We start from the raw sequence: 18,047 nt of genomic DNA, 5'->3' as shown, positions 1-18,047 counted from the left end.
GTCCCTTGCTCATTGCACCATCAGGATTCAAGCAAGCCGGGCCGAAGAAGGCTGTGATGCCAGAAACCCAGAAACCGGTCCCCGGAAGCTTGTTTCCTTCCCAGTATAAGAATTGGCTTGGTAGTTTGGTTTGCCCTGTTCCCATCATGCACTGGGACAGGAACAGACTAATTTGCATATAGCCAGGTTCTGAGCTGGGATGGTGCAGTGAGCTAAAAAACGGTGATGGATTAAAACCATGATCTATTGACTTGGTAAGAGTATTCTGCATCATTCAGAAACTCTGTCCATCACCACCCCCCTTTTCCAAAATCGGTTTTATCCACACTATGTGTGGGAGGGTATACTCAGACGTGAGTCCCTTGCTCATTGCTCCATCAGGATTCAAGCAAGCCGGGCCGAAGAAGGCTGTGATGCCAGAAACCGGTCCCCGGAAGCTTGTTTCCTTCCCAGTATAAGAATTGGCTTGGTAGTTTGGTTTGCCCTGTTCCCATCATGCACTGGGACAGGAACAGACTAATTTGCATATAGCCAGGTTCTGAGCTGGGATGGTGCAGTGAGCTAAAAAACGGTGATGGATTAAAACCATGATCTATTGACTTGGTAAGAGTATTCTGCATCATTCAGAAACTCTGTCCATCACCACCCCCCTTTTCCAAAATCGGTTTTATCCACACTATGTGTGGGAGGGTATACTCAGACGTGAGTCCCTTGCTCATTGCACCATCAGGATTCAAGCAAGCCGGGCCGAAGAAGGCTGTGATGCCAGAAACCGGTCCCCGGAAGCTTGTTTCCTTCCCAGTATAAGAATTGGCTTGGTAGTTTGGTTTGCCCTGTTCCCATCATGCACTGGGATAGGAACAGACTAATTTGCATATAGCCAGGTTCTGAGCTGGGATGGTGCAGTGAGCTAAAAAACGGTGATGGATTAAAACCATGATCTATTGACTTGGTAAGAGTATTCTGCATCATTCAGAAACTCTGTCCATCACCACCCCCCTTTTCCAAAATCGGTTTTATCCACACTATGGGCCAGATGTAGGTAGGCTTTTACCGGGTGGTAACGGCCGAATTCGGCCGTTACCACCCGGTAAAAGCAATTTGACATGTAGGTCCCTGTAATTTACAGACTCGGTAAATTTACCGATAGGTAAATTTACCGAGTATGTAAAATACCGAGTCGGTAACATTACGGATACCGGTAAATTGGTATGTAGGTGGGACTCTTCTGAGTCCCACAAGCAGTACAAAATCGGTATTTTACCATCAAATAATACTTGATGGTAAAATACCGATTCTGGTGTGCATGCACATGTGTGCATGCACACCTATGCCATATGACAGGCAGACCTGCCCTTAGGGCAGGTATGCCTGCCACATGGCACCCGAGCCTCTTTTGGGGGTGCCAGTGGGTGTCAAAGTGACACCCCCTGCACCCTTGTGACAGTCGGTATTTTTCGATGCGGTAAATACCGACCGGTAAATGCCCAATCAATCCTATGGGCTTCAAAGCCCATAGGAATGCATGGGCATTAACTGGTCGGTATTTACCGCATCGGAAATTACCGACTGTTTCCGATTCGGTAATTGCACATCTGCAATTACCTACATCTCGGTATTTTTATTTTCCGACCTCTGAAATACCGAGTCGGTATGACTCGGTATTTAAGAGGTCGGAAAATAAAATTTACCTACATCTGGCCCTATGTGTGGGAGGGTATACTCAGACGTGAGTCCCTTGCTCATTGCACCATCAGGATTCAAGCAAGCCGGGCCGAAGAAGGCTGTGATGCCAGAAACCGGTCCCCGGAAGCTTGTTTCCTTCCCAGTATAAGAATTGGCTTGGTAGTTTGGTTTGCCCTGTTCCCATCATGCACTGGGACAGGAACAGACTAATTTGCATATAGCCAGGTTCTGAGCTGGGATGGTGCAGTGAGCTAAAAAACGGTGATGGATTAAAACCATGATCCATTGACTTGGTAAGAGTATTCTGCATCATTCAGAAACTCTGTCCATCACCACCCCCCTTTTCCAAAATCGGTTTTATCCACACTATGTGTGGGAGGGTATACTCAGACGTGAGTCCCTTGCTCATTGCACCATCAGGATTCAAGCAAGCCGGGCCGAAGAAGGCTGTGATGCCAGAAACCGGTCCCCGGAAGCTTGTTTCCTTCCCAGTATAAGAATTGGCTTGGTAGTTTGGTTTGCCCTGTTCCCATCATGCACTGGGACAGGAACAGACTAATTTGCATATAGCCAGGTTCTGAGCTGGGATGGTGCAGTGAGCTAAAAAACGGTGATGGATTAAAACCATGATCTATTGACTTGGTAAGAGTATTCTGCATCATTCAGAAACTCTGTCCATCACCACTCCCCTTTTCCAAAATCGGTTTTATCCACACTATGTGTGGGAGGGTATACTCAGACGTGAGTCCCTTGCTCATTGCACCATCAGGATTCAAGCAAGCCGGGCCGAAGAAGGCTGTGATGCCAGAAACCGGTCCCCGGAAGCTTGTTTCCTTCCCAGTATAAGAATTGGCTTGGTAGTTTGGTTTGCCCTGTTCCCATCATGCACTGGGACAGGAACAGACTAATTTGCATATAGCCAGGTTCTGAGCTGGGATGGTGCAGTGAGCTAAAAAACGGTGATGGATTAAAACCATGATCTATTGACTTGGTAAGAGTATTCTGCATCATTCAGAAACTCTGTCCATCACCACCCCCCTTTTCCAAAATCGGTTTTATCCACACTATGTGTGGGAGGGTATACTCAGACGTGAGTCCCTTGCTCATTGCACCATCAGGATTCAAGCAAGCCGGGCCGAAGAAGGCTGTGATGCCAGAAACCGGTCCCCGGAAGCTTGTTTCCTTCCCAGTATAAGAATTGGCTTGGTAGTTTGGTTTGCCCTGTTCCCATCATGCACTGGGACAGGAACAGACTAATTTGCATATAGCCAGGTTCTGAGCTGGGATGGTGCAGTGAGCTAAAAAAACGGTGATGGATTAAAACCATGATCTATTGACTTGGTAAGAGTATTCTGCATCATTCAGAAACTCTGTCCATCACCACCCCCCTTTTCCAAAATCGGTTTTATCCACACTATGTGTGGGAGGGTATACTCAGACGTGAGTCCCTTGCTCATTGCACCATCAGGATTCAAGCAAGCCGGGCCGAAGAAGGCTGTGATGCCAGAAACCGGTCCCCGGAAGCTTGTTTCCTTCCCAGTATAAGAATTGGCTTGGTAGTTTGGTTTGCCCTGTTCCCATCATGCACTGGGACAGGAACAGACTAATTTGCATATAGCCAGGTTCTGAGCTGGGATGGTGCAGTGAGCTAAAAAACGGTGATGGATTAAAACCATGATCTATTGACTTGGTAAGAGTATTCTGCATCATTCAGAAACTCTGTCCATCACCACCCCCCTTTTCCAAAATCGATCATCACGAACAGCACCACACAGCACAAGCGGGTGCTGCTTCCTTTCTTCCGCTTGAGTAGATTTTTACTTGAACGGCAGCTTTCTCAACGCGGAAGGACGGTTTCTCACCGCGAGCTGTCGCGAGCATACGCAATCACTCGCAATGAGTAATCTGACCGCCCACGTGGGCATGGATGACAGCGAGAACATATTTAGACAGAGCTTAAATAATTTTATTAACAACTTGGAGAAGTCTGCTGTCAATACCTTAATAGAGTTCATTGTACAGGACATTGGCAGGAATGTGCAAGACATCATCTATTAGTAAACAAACAGATACTTATGTGGCTCAATCTCCCTACAAGCCCAGGTGTAGAGCAAAGACAAGCTATGCATTAACGGGGACATTAACAGAGCAAGTCTCTCTGCTCACAAGAGTTCTGATGCAAGAGAATGGCTAGAGATAGAAAAGGTATCTGATGATAGTGTGAAGGTACACCATTAAAAACACCCTCCAAAAGGGAGGTAGACAGACACCTTAGAAAGGGTCATATCCAAGATCCTCAGTCAATCAATCAATCAATCAATCAATCAATCAATCAGTTGATTTGCGCAGCTAATCCCCAAGAGGCTATTCAGCCACTTTGGTGCATCGGTCTGACCAATCCGATGATGATTCCGATGCAATCTCTGAATTACCAGATTTGTACTCGGATAAAGGGATGATTCAGGTCTTACTTGGGTTTGCCCCAACAAAAAAAGAATATAAAACAAACATTGCTAACTGTAAGTGTCAAACAGTTCTAATGGCCCGGGGTGTGGAACCGAATTGCAATGTTTTATCAAACATGGCTTCAATTGTACAAAGATCCCTGGATCTTTACAGACAGACAGTTATGGGAATCAAGTTGTATTATGACTTTCTTTCCTCATTCTAAAGACTGTTTTGTGCATGGGTCATTCTCACACTGGACTTCAACATGAGCTGTTGTGACAAATAAACCTCGTCACTTTCCAACTTGCTTCCAGTCTCTGATTACCGTCTTCCTACACTGGCGACGGATTGAATTTACCGCGTCTTTTTTTTGTTTTTGTTTTTTTTTGTTTTTTTGTTTTAAGGGGGGAAGGTGTGTTGGGTACTGTTCTGTTACACGAGCTGTCACAAGCGTGATGATTGTCTGGTCACAGCTCGTGACGGTCTCGTGTTGTAGGTTGATAGGGAAGAATGTTATCTTTCAAAGTGGGGGAGCCTTGCCATTCTAAAGACTGTTTTGTGCATGGGTCATTCTCACACTGGACTTCAACATGAGCTGTTGTGACAAATAAACCTCGTCACTTTCCAACTTGCTTCCAGTCTCTGATTACCGTCTTCCTACACATTCCATGCATTTTTCAGACACACAGACACAGAGCTAATTTTGCAAGAAGTAAAAGAGTTGTTATTAAGAGGGTGGCATAAAGTCGACCAGGTACAATTCTGCAGGTTTCCTATGCAATCTTTCTCATGTGAAAAAAAGCTAACATTAAGACCAGTAGTAGAAATTTGTCAATCCATCCATTATGTGATTTACAGACACTTCAAAATGGAAACAATTCTCTACCTCAGGGATTGTCTCCAATTATCAGATTGGATGGTCCACCTGGATTAAAAGGACACTCCTCTCTGTGACCCAGTTCATTAACCTTATCGCAGGTTTCTGCAGTTTCAATAAAGAAATACATGTTTCCATTTCACAGCACTGCCTTGCAACCTTTCTTCAGCTCCTTGGTGCTTCACCGAGTTTTTAAGGCCAACCATAACTCACCTAAACTCCCAGGGATTTCACTAAGCAGTTTGTCTGGTCAATTTTCTTATCGTTTCACAGGACATAATTTGTTTTTGCATCAACTCAAAACTACAATTTAATTTCTGGAAAGTTTGGGGTTTGTTATAATTAAACCACAATTTCTGCTTACTAGAGTCCAATCTATAGAGTTTCTGTGCTTCTTTGTGAACTCAAGAGAGTATACCCTTCAACTTCCAGATTCAAAACTAATTATTATCAGGATAAAACGTTCACATTTATTTTCAATTACTCGCATATCCACACTCATTTTGCACGCATAGTGGGTTTTCTGGTTTCCTGAATTCAGGTGGTTTTTCCAGGCCCTTATCTATATTGTGCCCCTACAAATACCCACAATTTGTCACTTGATAAAAGGCTTAATCTAATTAGGTAAATTGATACTTGTATAGCGCACTACTCACCCGCAAGGGTCTCAAGGCGCTTGTACGAATACCGCTGTGGAACCCATCCTGGCTTTCCCTGTGAGGTGTCCACTCCTGGGTACCCCCAAGGTGGAGGCCAAGCATCCTTAGCATTGTGGGGGGCCGTTGTGGAGATTAAGCAAGCTATTGCCCAGAGTTGCAGAGTGGGACTCCATGATTGGAATAGGCACCGAGGCGAGAATTATCAGGTCTGTGGAATTTTTGAGCTCAAGACCCCCCGAGGCGGGGAATTGAACCCTGGTCCCGGGCTAGACCTCTGCATCAGGGTCTGCCGCTCTAACCATTGAGCCACACTTCTCCAGGTCTCATAACTTTAGACCAAGAAACAAGCCAAAAAGCAGATTGGTGTTTGGAACACCAAGCACGCTTCGGAATGGAAGATCAATTTTCAATTCCGATCCAGAACTTCTGATAGGATCTAATACAAGTTTGGTAGGAGAGTGGGCTCGCTGCGGACAGTGCTCAAGTGGCAGCGCACGGTCTACCATGCTAACTAAATTCAGTGGCAGAGTGCTGTTCCTAACAGCTCAGGGATTACAGCAACTAGAAACTCCATGCATCTGTTTTCCAATACATTCAAGCAGTTCAAGTCCCACTGACATCTCAATTCAACAACCAACTTCCCCAATTTCACAGCTGGAGACCAAACCCAATAGCATCTGCCACTGATGAATTTCTCCAACCCTGGATTCAGGATTGCGTCTTTGCTTTTCCTACTTTCCTGATGATTTCCTATTGTCTTTCCAACACATCTAGAGTATCCACTGGTATCGTAGTTACTCTGCTGTGGCATTCACGGATCTGGCTAATCAATCTGTTAGAGATGTGTAAGGAAATTCCAATTCTTCTTCCTAATCTCCCTCATCTCCTTCAGAACCAAGGAGGTCAGTGTCACAATCTCATTCTTCCAGTCAACTTGAGGAGAGGAGTTGGCCAAACGGCTAGGGTAGTTTTCCTCGAATCTGGTGAACTGGGTTCGAGTCATCCTGTGATTCTGGGCAAACACTTAATCTCCCCGTGCCTAACAAAACAAGCATTGCAAATGCAATAGGTCGCGCATTAGAAAAGTTGGAGTTATTGGTCTTGTAAATGACATATTTTATTTATATGTTGGTTTTTAAAATTGCTAAATTGATGGCTTTGTCATTTACAATGCCAATAGTTATAACTTTCGCGAATGTGACACCTATAGCATTTGGAATGCAACATGTTTTGTATTTACGTGACTTAGATGGCAGCTCTGGTCGTTAGGCCACATCTCTAGAGAGCAGGAGCGTGCAGCAGGGGAGAGAAGCACAGCAATGCAATAGGTCTCGCATTAGGAAAGTTTGAGCTATTGGTATTGTAGAGGACACATTTTTTATTTATGTGCTTGTTTTGAAAATAGCGAAATTAATAGCTTTGTTATTTACAATGCCAATAGTTTTATCTTTCGCAAATGTGACACCTATTGTAACACAATATGTGTTGTGAGGGTGAGTGAGGGTGAGGGGTTGAGGGTGAGGGGTTGAGGGTGAGTGAGGGTGAGGGGTTGAGGGTGAGTGAGGGTGAGGGGTTGAGGGTGAGTGAGGGTGAGGGTGAGGGGTTGAGGGTGAGTGAGGGTGAGGGGTTGAGGGTGAGGGGTTGAGGGTGAGTGAGGGTGAGGGGTTGAGGGTGAGTGAGGGTAAGGGTGAGTGAGGGTGAGGGGTTGAGGGTGAGTGAGGGTGAGGGTGAGTGAGGGTGAGGGGTTGAGGGTGAGTGAGGGTGAGGGTGAGTGAGGGTGAGGGTGAGTGAGGGTGAGGGTGAGTGAGGGTGAGGGTGAGTGAGGGTGAGGGGTTGAGGGTGAGTGAGGGTGAGGGTGAGTGAGGGTGAGTGAGGGTGAGGGGTTGAGGGTGAGTGAGGGGTTGAGGGCGAGGGGTTGAGGGTGAGTGAGGGTGAGGGGTTGAGGGTGAGGGGTTGAGGGTGAGTGAGGGTGAGGGGTTGAGGGTGAGTGAGGGTGAGGGGTTGAGGGTGAGGGGTTGAGGGTGAGTGAGGGTGAGGGGTTGAGGGTGAGTGAGGGTGAGGGGTTGAGGGTGAGTGAGGGTGAGGGGGTGAGGGTGAGTGAGGGTGAGGGGGTGAGGGGTTGAGGGTGAGTGAGGGTGAGGGGTTGAGGGTGAGTGAGGGTGAGGGTGAGTGAGGGTGAGTGAGGGTGAGTGAGGGTGAGGGTGAGTGAGGGTGAGGCTGAGGGGTTGAGGGTGAGGGTGAGGGGTTGAGGGTGAGTGAGGGTGAGGGTGAGGGGTTGAGGGTGAGTGAGGGTGAGGGTGAGTGAGGGTGAGGGGTTGAGGGTGAGTGAGGGTGAGGGTGAGTGAGGGTGAGGGTGAGGGGTTGAGGGTGAGTGAGGGTGAGGGTGAGGGGTTGAGGGTGAGTGAGGGTGAGTGAGGGTGAGTGCGGGTGAGGGTGAGTGAGGGTGAGTGAGGGTGAGGGTGAGGGGTTGAGGGTGAGTGAGGGTGAGTGAGAGTGAGGGTGAGTGAGGGGTTGAGGGTGAGGGGTTGAGGGTGGGTGAGGGTGAGGGTGGATGTGGTGGTGGATGTGGTGGATGTGGGGTGATTGCGGCTTGCAAGCTTATTCCGCTCACGTTATGCAGTTTCAAACATGATTGCCACTATTACTCTCATATTCACTTGGCAGCAAACTGGTGAACTAATTAAAAGAAAGTCCAGGGGACTTGGCATCAGTGAAAGTGGTCTCAAAGCCGCTGGGGTCTACAGCCTCGACGTTCACACCAAGGTCGCATCTGGCCGAGAGCCGCTGCTTCACCCAGACAGGGGATTGTGTTATTTGGGACCAAAAATCCCAACTGCCAACACTATCGCCACAGCAACTCTACCATACTGCAGGGAAGGCGAGCCAGAGCACCCCTCCTGCAGCAGGCAGACAAACTGCGCCTGTCTGCGGAAAGGAAACCCGGCACTGCCACCCCAGGCCTTGGAGGATGCACAGGCAAGACCAGCTCCTACATCACTCACACATGCTACATGACAGGACGCAAGCACCAACTCTAGTGTGGGTTACATTTTGTGGCACGCTTAGTGAGTCCACAGATTTGGTTAGTTCACGCCGTCCATAGAAAGAGGCCCGACCCAAGAAGGATGTCGGTTGTCATTCACACTGCATGGCTGGATACGCCGAATGTACTTAGGGCGCGGCCCCGCAGAGGTCCCCTCGCCCCGCAGCCAGCGGGGCTGTTCGCAGACGAGGGTCCCATCACAGGTCCCCTCTCCCCACAGAAGGGCTGGGGGGCGCCGGAGGGTCCTTGCCCGAGAGCAGGGTACCTCCCCAACACACGGGTTGGGGGATAGCTCCCTCGCAAAGGCAGGGCAGAGAGCGCTGCACGGCCTCAGTTCTCAGGCCGGGTCATGTGACTTCTCCGGTATTTACTTTACACGAGCCCAGGCTTGGCTCACCACTGCTCCCGCGGGGAGCGTCTCCCCAGGCAAAGAACAGTCCCTTCTGGCCGGGATACACCGAGAGCAGACACGGCCGCGGCGGGCGAGCGGCCATCACTCGGAGGACCTTGAACACGGCCATAAATCCACCGGAGAGGAGCAGAGGCAGCCCCGACACTGAAAGAGTGCCGCCATGCACACACTGCAGACAGACACGCACGCACACACCCAGCAGATAAGACCAAGCACCACCCGCAGCCGATAGACACCACACATGGCAAACAGCCCACCCCACAGCAGACAGACACACACACACAGGCGAGATACACACAAGAGACCAGACACACTCATACAGCAAAAACACAGCAGCCACACACCGCGGGCACAAAGGAGACAAGAAACAGCAGACAAAAGAGACACTGCATACAGACACACCGCACACACAAAGGACACAAGACACAGAGCAACCAAACAGACATGCCGCACGCACACAGCAGACAAACACACCGCACACACAAAACAACAGACAAGCCACACACCGCAGAAATGAGACCACCTTCCCCCCCAACACTGAAAGAGTGGTGCTGTGTGTGCGCGCGCACACACACACACACACACACACACAGTAGAGAAACGCACCAAGGTATTCGGAGCAAAGGCATCCGGCCGATCCCCCACACGCGCGGGCACGCACACACCCGACAGGATTCCACATATCCAAACAACCTGTTCGGCGGCATGGGGGGCCGCCCTCCCCGCAGCAGTCGAAGTTGTGGGTGAGGTGCCCAGGAAGTGCCCACGGCCCGGTGCCAAGGCAGGGCCCCACATACAAAGCTGATTGCTGTAAAACACGCAGACGGCGAGTGAAATAAGCACCCCGAGAAGGTATAGAATATACATATAGTTGTATCTGGATCATGGGATGCCTCTCCCTACCCGCTCAACCCCTCACTCGCTGCCTCAGAATACTTTCTGGATGTAGGAAAAACACGACAGTCTATGGTCCATTTTTTTATTCAATACAAAGCGCTTGTACCCTTTGGCTTTTGTTTGTTAAACCAGTATTTGGACATTCACGCCCAAAAAGCAACGCTTCTGCGAAAGGAAAACACGCAAAGGCTCTCACTGTGGAGAGGTGCCGTAGATACAAGCGGGCTCTGCAGAGGCAGACTGCCGGAGGGCACATGCAGCAGGCGCCGAGCCAACTGCACACACCATCACAAACACTGGTCACAGGCTGCTCCCGGCACCCCGAGCAGGGCCGAACAAGGCAGCTCTGTGGTCCAGCAGCCTGGCATGACAGGACAAAGAACGCCCCCCACTCGCATCCATGACCCGAGGGAGGTCCCCGCCCAGAGGTGCTGTGCCCTACTGTGCAACACACCAGGCTGCGAGGGTGTGCGGGTGAAACACGGCGTAGGGGCTCAGCTCCCCCTTCAACCCAAACACAACAGTTAGCCGACTCTAGCCTAATAATTATAGTGATGCATTTTATGCAGCGCTTCATACAACCCATGTGTTTCTCGGCGCTCAAAATAACAGATGCTATGATACGGTAAGGTTCTCAATCGACATAGCTCGGAGTTTGAGGGCCAAACCATAATAGAGGTTAGCTACACATGTCTGAGCAGGGACTCCAAGTAGCGGAGAGGGCCTGTACGCACATTAGGGCAGCACATCGAACAGTGGAACTGTAGGGCAACCCTAGTCTGAAGCATAAGATTGGATGTCCAGTGACCTCCCGCCGCTTGCAAGAAAACACAAGTGTGCCAACGCGGGACCAGCACCTGGCTCCTTCCCCCTCCTCCCAGCAAAACCAGCTCCGAAAGCGAAACCTTCCTTGGGGCGGGACTTCCGTCTTCGGAAGCCCGCGCACGCGCCCACGGGAAAGCAGTGCTGGTGACGCGGGGCTCATGCCCGAGGGAGAGCCCCGCGGAGGCTGCAAGACCTTAGAATCACGGTACGGGGGGGGGGGGGGCGCTTGCATGTATGGTGTGGGGGGGGCGCTTGCATGTATGCGGCACCTGGGGGGGCACTTTTATGTATACGGCGGTGGGGGGGGGAACTTCTATGTATGCGGCGGGGGAGGGGGGGCTTATATGTATGCGGCGGCGGCCAGGGGGAGGGGGGGCCCTTCTATGTATGCGACGGCGGCGGCAGGGAGGTGGGTGGGGGGCCCTTCTATGTATGCGGTGGCGGCAGGTGGGGGGGGACTTCTATGTATGTGGCGTCGGCGGGGGGGTGTGGGGGGGCTTTGTATGTGTGTAGGTGCGCTCCTGTGTGTGTGTGCCTTCTTGCCTGCATGTGTGTGTTCAGTGTGCCTTTCTTTGCATGGGAATATGAGGGACGGCGACGTGCGCGCTCACGAGGTAGAATCTCCGGCAGGAGACGCTCGTGACAGTCTGCTGTCTACATTCCCCTGAAAGTGATTACATTAGTTGTCTCGCTAGACGCAAAAGCTTCGCTTTTGCGTACGTCTAGCGAGACCTAAAAATGAATGTGTCCTCATGTAACACAACTGGTGCTATGTAAAGCGCTCTGATACCCAATACCTTCGGATCAAGTTCGTGCTACATAAAACTCGGTAAAATAAAAAACGGCCAGCTCATGGTTTGGAAGGTTTCGGGAATCCCTGGTCTGTCCAGGGACTTTTGTCAGGAACTGTCTGCTTCATTGAAAAAGTCTGGGCCTCAGGAATTTAAGAGTCCTTAAATCAGCTTGGGCCCAGTCGTCTTTCTGGTGTTTGGGGCGGGATTCAAATCCTATTTCTATGATTTCGCCAAAACAGCAAACTATTTGGATCACTTAGCCACTTCAATTAGGTCCAAGAGAACAAGTGATTTCCCCTAATCTCCCTCGGTATATTAATGGGAATCACATGGGCGAACACCCATTAATCTGCAAATCCCTTTGTGACATTAGAATAAGTATACTTCCTTCTACCAGATATAATTGCTTATGGGATGTTAACTCAGTCCTAACCCTAGTTACTGTTTGGTCTGCCAAATCATTACTGTCCTTAAAAGCTTTACCACCAAAATGAAGATTGTTAATGTTCCTAGTTTCATTCAAAAGAGTGACATCAAGGCAATGGATTAATTGGGCAGGCAATGTGCTCTGTAATGTTTTCTTTTTAATATTAAAAAGAGAATGAAAATTCTCATTTACACCGGTGAGACATATTGCTTTCCCTGACTATCTGAAGCTATGTTTAGTATAATGCCTAAAAGAATACGAACCGCGTACTACTGACCTCAGAACGTCAGCGAGTCAGTAATTTCCTTCATAAAACCTCATTCTTCCGTTTCATCTACTAACCTTGCAAGGTGGGTGAAATGGGTCATGCCTAATGCAGGTATTGATGCTTCTAGCTTCAGCGCTCATTCCTCCACGGCTTCTAAAGCCTTTTGGGCTGGAGCTAGACTGGAAAGGCGTTCTGAGAACAGATGCCTGATCTACTATCTTTACCTTAACCTTTCCCATGCTCATGACGAGCTGAGCTCGTCATGAGCCACGGTGGCCGTGTGCTCATGACGAGCTGAGCTCGTCATAACGGCTGCAACGCTCGCACGCGGGGCTAATTCTCCCTCTGTGCTGAGCGTTCTAAGGAAACAGGTGTGGCCATGACGAGTTCAGCTCGTCATGAGCACACGGCCACCGTGGCTCATGAGGAGCTGAGCTCGACACGAGCACCGGGCGCTGAGCGCGCCCCCCGCCCCTCAGCACAGCGGGGGAATTACCCCCGCAGCCAAGGGGTTAAAATGACCAGTTAGTCATGTTTCTCTCTCCATTGTTATATTGATTTTTAACCAAGCATAATACTAGCCTCTGGTCTGGAAATAAAATTGGGACTTCCAAGAGCTATTGCTGGAAAGTCTCAAATGAATTAAGGACTTGAGACCCTCTTGGGTAAGTAGTCGTGCTATACAAGAACCTGATTGATTGGTTGAGGCGAGTATTATCCTACCTCATGGCGCCTTATTTATGACTTTGAGATAATTATGAGATCACTTCCTGTTATTTCTTGAAGTTACTTAATATTTTAACTTTCTCAGTTCCACAATCTACCGTTCTTCAACCGACCTAATGAATCAGAGGGCATCAAAGAGCAGATCACATTTTTCCTGTTGATTGCCATCTGCTTATTCTTCATTTTGCAACAGTCTGAATTAGTGCTTAATTTGTGCAGGTGGTTTCCGGTGCTCGGCACCAGCAATTAATTGCTGGAACCTGCCTTTATGACAGCTGCCACATGGTGGTGCTGTTTGTGCAATTTAAAGATGAGCCGAAAAACTGTTGTTTGTTAATTCTATATACATTAAAAACAAATAACACCTGCCACCCAAGCCATTCCTAAAGCTTTGGCAGCTTCGAACAATCTGAATTGTCTCACTTGTAGCAGTGTGATGGTTAGTAGTTGTGTAAGTGCAGTGGCAGTGTATGGCCCAAACTGCTGTGGCCTCCTGATGAGGGCCTGACACTTATATTTTTTTCAAATAAAGCACTGGCCTGAACTGATAGTACAGAGCCAGGATAAAGAAACTGGTGGTCTTGAAGGGGTCTATATATAACCTTATATTGATTCACTTGTCATGTCTGCATTTTTAGCCAAGCACCAGGATGTGCTGGGTAGCATAGTGTTGTTACTGTTATTATGTTTGATTGATATCTGGCTGCCACAAAATTAAAACAAGAAGGACTGCCGCTGTATTTTTAATACTATTAGACTTTGCAGCAATAGTTCTTGTAAAATCTACATTTGCTCACTATAACCTGTTTCCTCTTCGGGATCACCAGGCACCATGGACTCCTCGGCGGGTGGATACATCAAAGAGTTCACACGGCACTCCAGCGACGTCTTGCTGAACTTGAACGAGCTGCGCAAGCGCCACATCTTGACTGACGTCTGTCTGCTGGTGGGCGGGCATCAGTTACGGGCCCACAAGGCCGTCCTCATGGCCTGCAGGTGAGACCTAAAGTAGTGGTGGCTGCTACTGAATGGGGTGGTGGGGTGGGGATTGAAAAAAAGAAAAAAAACACTTACCTGGGTACAGCTGGCCACTGCCTCTCCTCTGTCCTCTTCTTGCTGTCTCGAGTCCCTGCTGCACGGAAGCACACAGGCTCACAGACTCCCCTAGCCAATCACGATGCTTCTGTTGACAGCGGCGTTGTGATTGGACCGAATGCCCTAGTTCGGTGCTCAGACAGGGAGAGAGAGGCTGTGCATGTTTTTCACCCAGGCTGTACAATACAGCTGGGTGGAGAACATGCTAAGTGTGCATGACTGTTTGGCCAGACCAAGACGGCCGGCCCCTCCTCCCCCTGCTCCGGCCAACGCAGCCCTGCCCCACATGAAACTAACTGTGCCCCTGCAGTACGGAAAAATAAAATGATCATAACGTTGCGTTATGATCATTTTATTTTTCCTTTTTGAACTACTCAGAGAGCAGTGGGGTGACGCTCCTCCGCCTTAGCAGAAGAGCCACCGCTGGCCTAAAGCCCTGATTCCAGATGTGAACTGCATGCAGAGACAACTACGTAAATGGAACTATCTAGTTTATGTAAAGCTCTGATACTGGTGTCTAGTCCGTTGGTTGCTATGGACTACGAAGCATAAGTGGTTAGCCCAGGATCACCCATTTTGCCCAAATTGGAAAACTGGGATTAGATTTTAGATTTTATTGTTTACCAATTTGCAGTTTAACCCCAGGGCCGATGTAACAACACCTGCCTCCTGCCATAAAATTGTCCTGGCCTCTCCATGCAGAACTGTGGTTCCCTTGCCACGAGAACCCTTGGTTGTAAATTATCACAGCTGCTCATTTGGCAGTGGCATGCAGAATTAAACCAACTCATGGTCTTTGGCAAGCTGGCTCAAATAGTATTCAGTGTTTAAGGCTCTACTTGTACTCACACAGGATTCACCTAAATTGACACCCAGCACCTAAGAGTATTTTAATCCAGATGAAAATGTACTAGCATTGATGTCTTGCAGAAAAAGAATGCATTTAGTGGTAGTAAAGTTAGGATTTTGTCTTAAGTTTGACTTAAGACAGACTTAAGACAGACTTAAGACAGACTTAAGACAGACTTAAGACAAACTTAAGACAAACTTAAGACAAACTTAAGACAAACTTAAGACAAACTTAAGACAAACTTAAGACAGACTTAAGACAGACTTAAGACAGATTTAAGTTAGGATTTTCTCTTAAGTTTGTCTTAAGTCTGTCTTAAGTTTGTCTTAAGTCAAACTTAAGACAAAATCATACCTTACTACTACTAAATGCCTTCTGTGAATACCAAAAGTAGTACGTTTAGGATTGTGTCTTAAGTTAGTTCTGTGAATCGGCCCCAATCAGTTTCCTAGGTTCTGGCCCAGTATTTCCAAAAATTCTGCCCCGTGCTTGGCACCATGAGATCTTCATGGTCTGGCACTTCCAGTGGACTCCTGGGACTGCATTAGAGCCAGTGTCATGTCGGCACAACAGGCATGTACCTACAATATTTTTGCACCCAGGGTACTGCATTGTTATAGAAGGTGCCACAGACGTGTGACCCCTTCTGCAGTATTGATAGCGCCTGCACTATCTTAAGAGGGCGTTCCCTCATTTTGGAAAAGGGCGTGGCCCCACTCACTGAAATACCAACGTATGGTTCTAAGCGCAACAGCGACATCCTGTGGTGGAGAGGCAGACTGCAAGCCTTTTCTGGGACAAGGGATTTAAGTGGGGTTTGGTCCCTTCTGTATCTCAGATCCAGCAGCAGAGGTCAGTGCCGACTTGTAAGTAACCCGACTTTGAAACAGGACCCATCGGGTTCTATAGGCATGTCCTTAACTCTACTGACAAAAACACTGTTCGAATTTTCAACAATGTCTGTAAAAATCCCTAAGGTATTCAAAGTCATTGTGTGTTCCCTAAGCGTACTTGCGTCTTCAAGATGTTGTGTTTTTGTGATTTGTTTCATGCAGAAAATATGCCCTTTGTGTAGTGCATACATACAGGTGTCTTCGGGTTGTGGGTGGGTGTTTATTAAAGACCCGACTAAGAGCTGTGAAGTTGTGGCAGGAGGCAGAGCATGTTTCTCACAGAGCTGTCAGAGGGACTTCAAGGTGTGCAACTACATGCGCATCCAGTCATTGACCTTGCTGCAGAGCCCACGGAGTGATGGTCGCACATGGGACCCTTCTAATTGTGGAAAGAGTGAGATATGCAATTGGAGGATGCTGAAAAATGTGGAGAGTAAAAGGGTGTAAGTGGCTAACAGATGGGAGACCGCAGAAGGAAGTGGCATAAACAGGCGAACAGGAGTACCTGTTACACTCTGAAGGCCACTACCCCTTCAGCAGATCTTAATTATATTTAATTTACAGTCTTATATTTTCGGAACTGGAATGTTTTCAATTCTAACCACTCTCAACAAAATTGTTGTTATTCATTTATCTGATACAACTAACAAGCATTGGCAAAGCCACTGGGTATGGCCTGTTCTAGGCATATGTGTTGGTTGTTTTGTGATATTTCTGGATACAATTACAGAAAACACAAAGAGGCACCCAAAAGCTGGTCAACTGGCACCCTGTGTGGAGCACAGAATTTTAGTTTACATGTTTTAAGCCACATCCTTCATTATATAGATCACGCCTCCTGGAAAGGATTCCTATTCTGCTTTTTTGGCCATGCTCCTTTTAGAGACCCCTTCCCTCACACTTTTTTTCATCCTGCTTAAAGCACTGTCTGTGACCTTGTTTAGTGCTGTCTTCTAATCTACTTGCTCCCCTCCCCCCTTTGTCTTCCACAGCGGGTTCTTCTATTCTGCCTTTTTGGGGCAGGGCGGCAGCGAGCTGACCGTCCTACCACTGCCCGATGGGATCGAGCTGCGGGGCTTCCAGGTGCTCCTGGACTTCATGTACACGTCCCACCTGGCGCTAAGCGTGGACAGCATCCGCTCCGTGCTGGACGCGGCGGAATACTTACGCATGGACCATGTGATGGACACCTGCCGGCGCTTCATCCAGGCCAGGTAAGGAAAGCTCCTTGTGAATCCACGCAGCAAATATATAACAAGCATTTGCAATAGGTCTCGCATTATTTAAGTTTGAGCTACTAGTACTGTAAATGGCAATGTTTTTATTTTTATTTATGCGCTATTTTAATTTTCTTTGCATAAAAAGGTACATATAAAATATGTGTTGTAGAAAAGTCATTTATGCAGTATTTACATTTTCTTTGCATAAAAAAGTACATATACAATATTTCTTGTAGAAAAGTTAAACATTTTAATGATGTGCCTAAATAATTTTTATATGTACATTCTATTTGGAAACGGATGGGGTGGGGGGGGGGGGTCTGAAAACTGAAGGAGGGCCTCGGGCCAGAACATCCTAACAATCATATTTTTTCATGTTTCAAATTATTTGTGGACACTTTTTCCAAAACAACATACTTGCAATTTAACAGCGAACAACAGGCTGACTCTATTTGGCCCCACCCCCTTTTGCGCCTATGACCCCTGTCCTCACGCCCTTCCCAGTGGAACTCCGGGCAATTTGTGGTATCCCTTAGTAAATCTTTTTAATTTCTAGCACACGAAAGGAGACCACAGTCACTTATGTGCCTGCGTCACCGTGGTGGATTCAAGAAGCTTCCCACGGCGTCCAGTTCTTACTGGAAAGCCACTGTTATTGGCGAGCTCGCACTGATCCTAAACAAAGTGGTATTTTCTGTGTAACTGGCCCCCCCGGCCAGGGCAGACTGAAGTGGCTCTAACCAGATTTCTACTGCTCCTTGCTCAGTAATTGCTGCTTCTACATGCCGGCTGCAAACCTGAAAACACCTGGAGATCTTTTCCGTCCGTCTGAATTTCTTGAATTTAGCGGTTGTGTTTTTAATTTGCTACATTAAAATATTAATGAAGCACTCAACAAGAGGAACAATAAAAATACACCCTTTACAT

At 48.0% G+C, this 18,047-nt stretch overlaps 1 protein-coding gene and 1 long non-coding RNA gene across 4 annotated transcripts in view; one reads left to right on the top strand and one right to left on the bottom strand.

The window, feature by feature from the left end:
- The window catches only part of BCL6B (BCL6B transcription repressor), a 73,714-nt gene that overhangs the window by 14,789 nt on the left and 40,878 nt on the right, over positions 1-18,047 (top strand). For both annotated transcript variants that reach the window (XM_078668624.1, XM_078668623.1), the window contains 2 exons: positions 13,890-14,058; positions 16,893-17,114. In XM_078668624.1, coding sequence (XP_078524750.1) covers positions 13,895-14,058; positions 16,893-17,114 — 386 coding nt within the window. In that variant the 5' untranslated portion in view covers positions 13,890-13,894. The remainder of the gene's footprint in view (positions 1-13,889; positions 14,059-16,892; positions 17,115-18,047) is intronic.
- Positions 1-18,047, bottom strand: part of LOC144797823 (uncharacterized) — a 201,297-nt gene that overhangs the window by 172,152 nt on the left and 11,098 nt on the right. The gene's annotated exons all lie outside the window — the stretch shown is intronic.

This window comes from Lissotriton helveticus, chromosome 12 (genome assembly GCF_964261635.1).
Source record: "Lissotriton helveticus chromosome 12, aLisHel1.1, whole genome shotgun sequence".
NCBI classification, from domain to species: Eukaryota; Metazoa; Chordata; class Amphibia; order Caudata; family Salamandridae; genus Lissotriton; species Lissotriton helveticus.
Note: the sequence above shows the minus strand (reverse complement) of the source record. Positions and strands in the feature narration are given on the sequence as shown.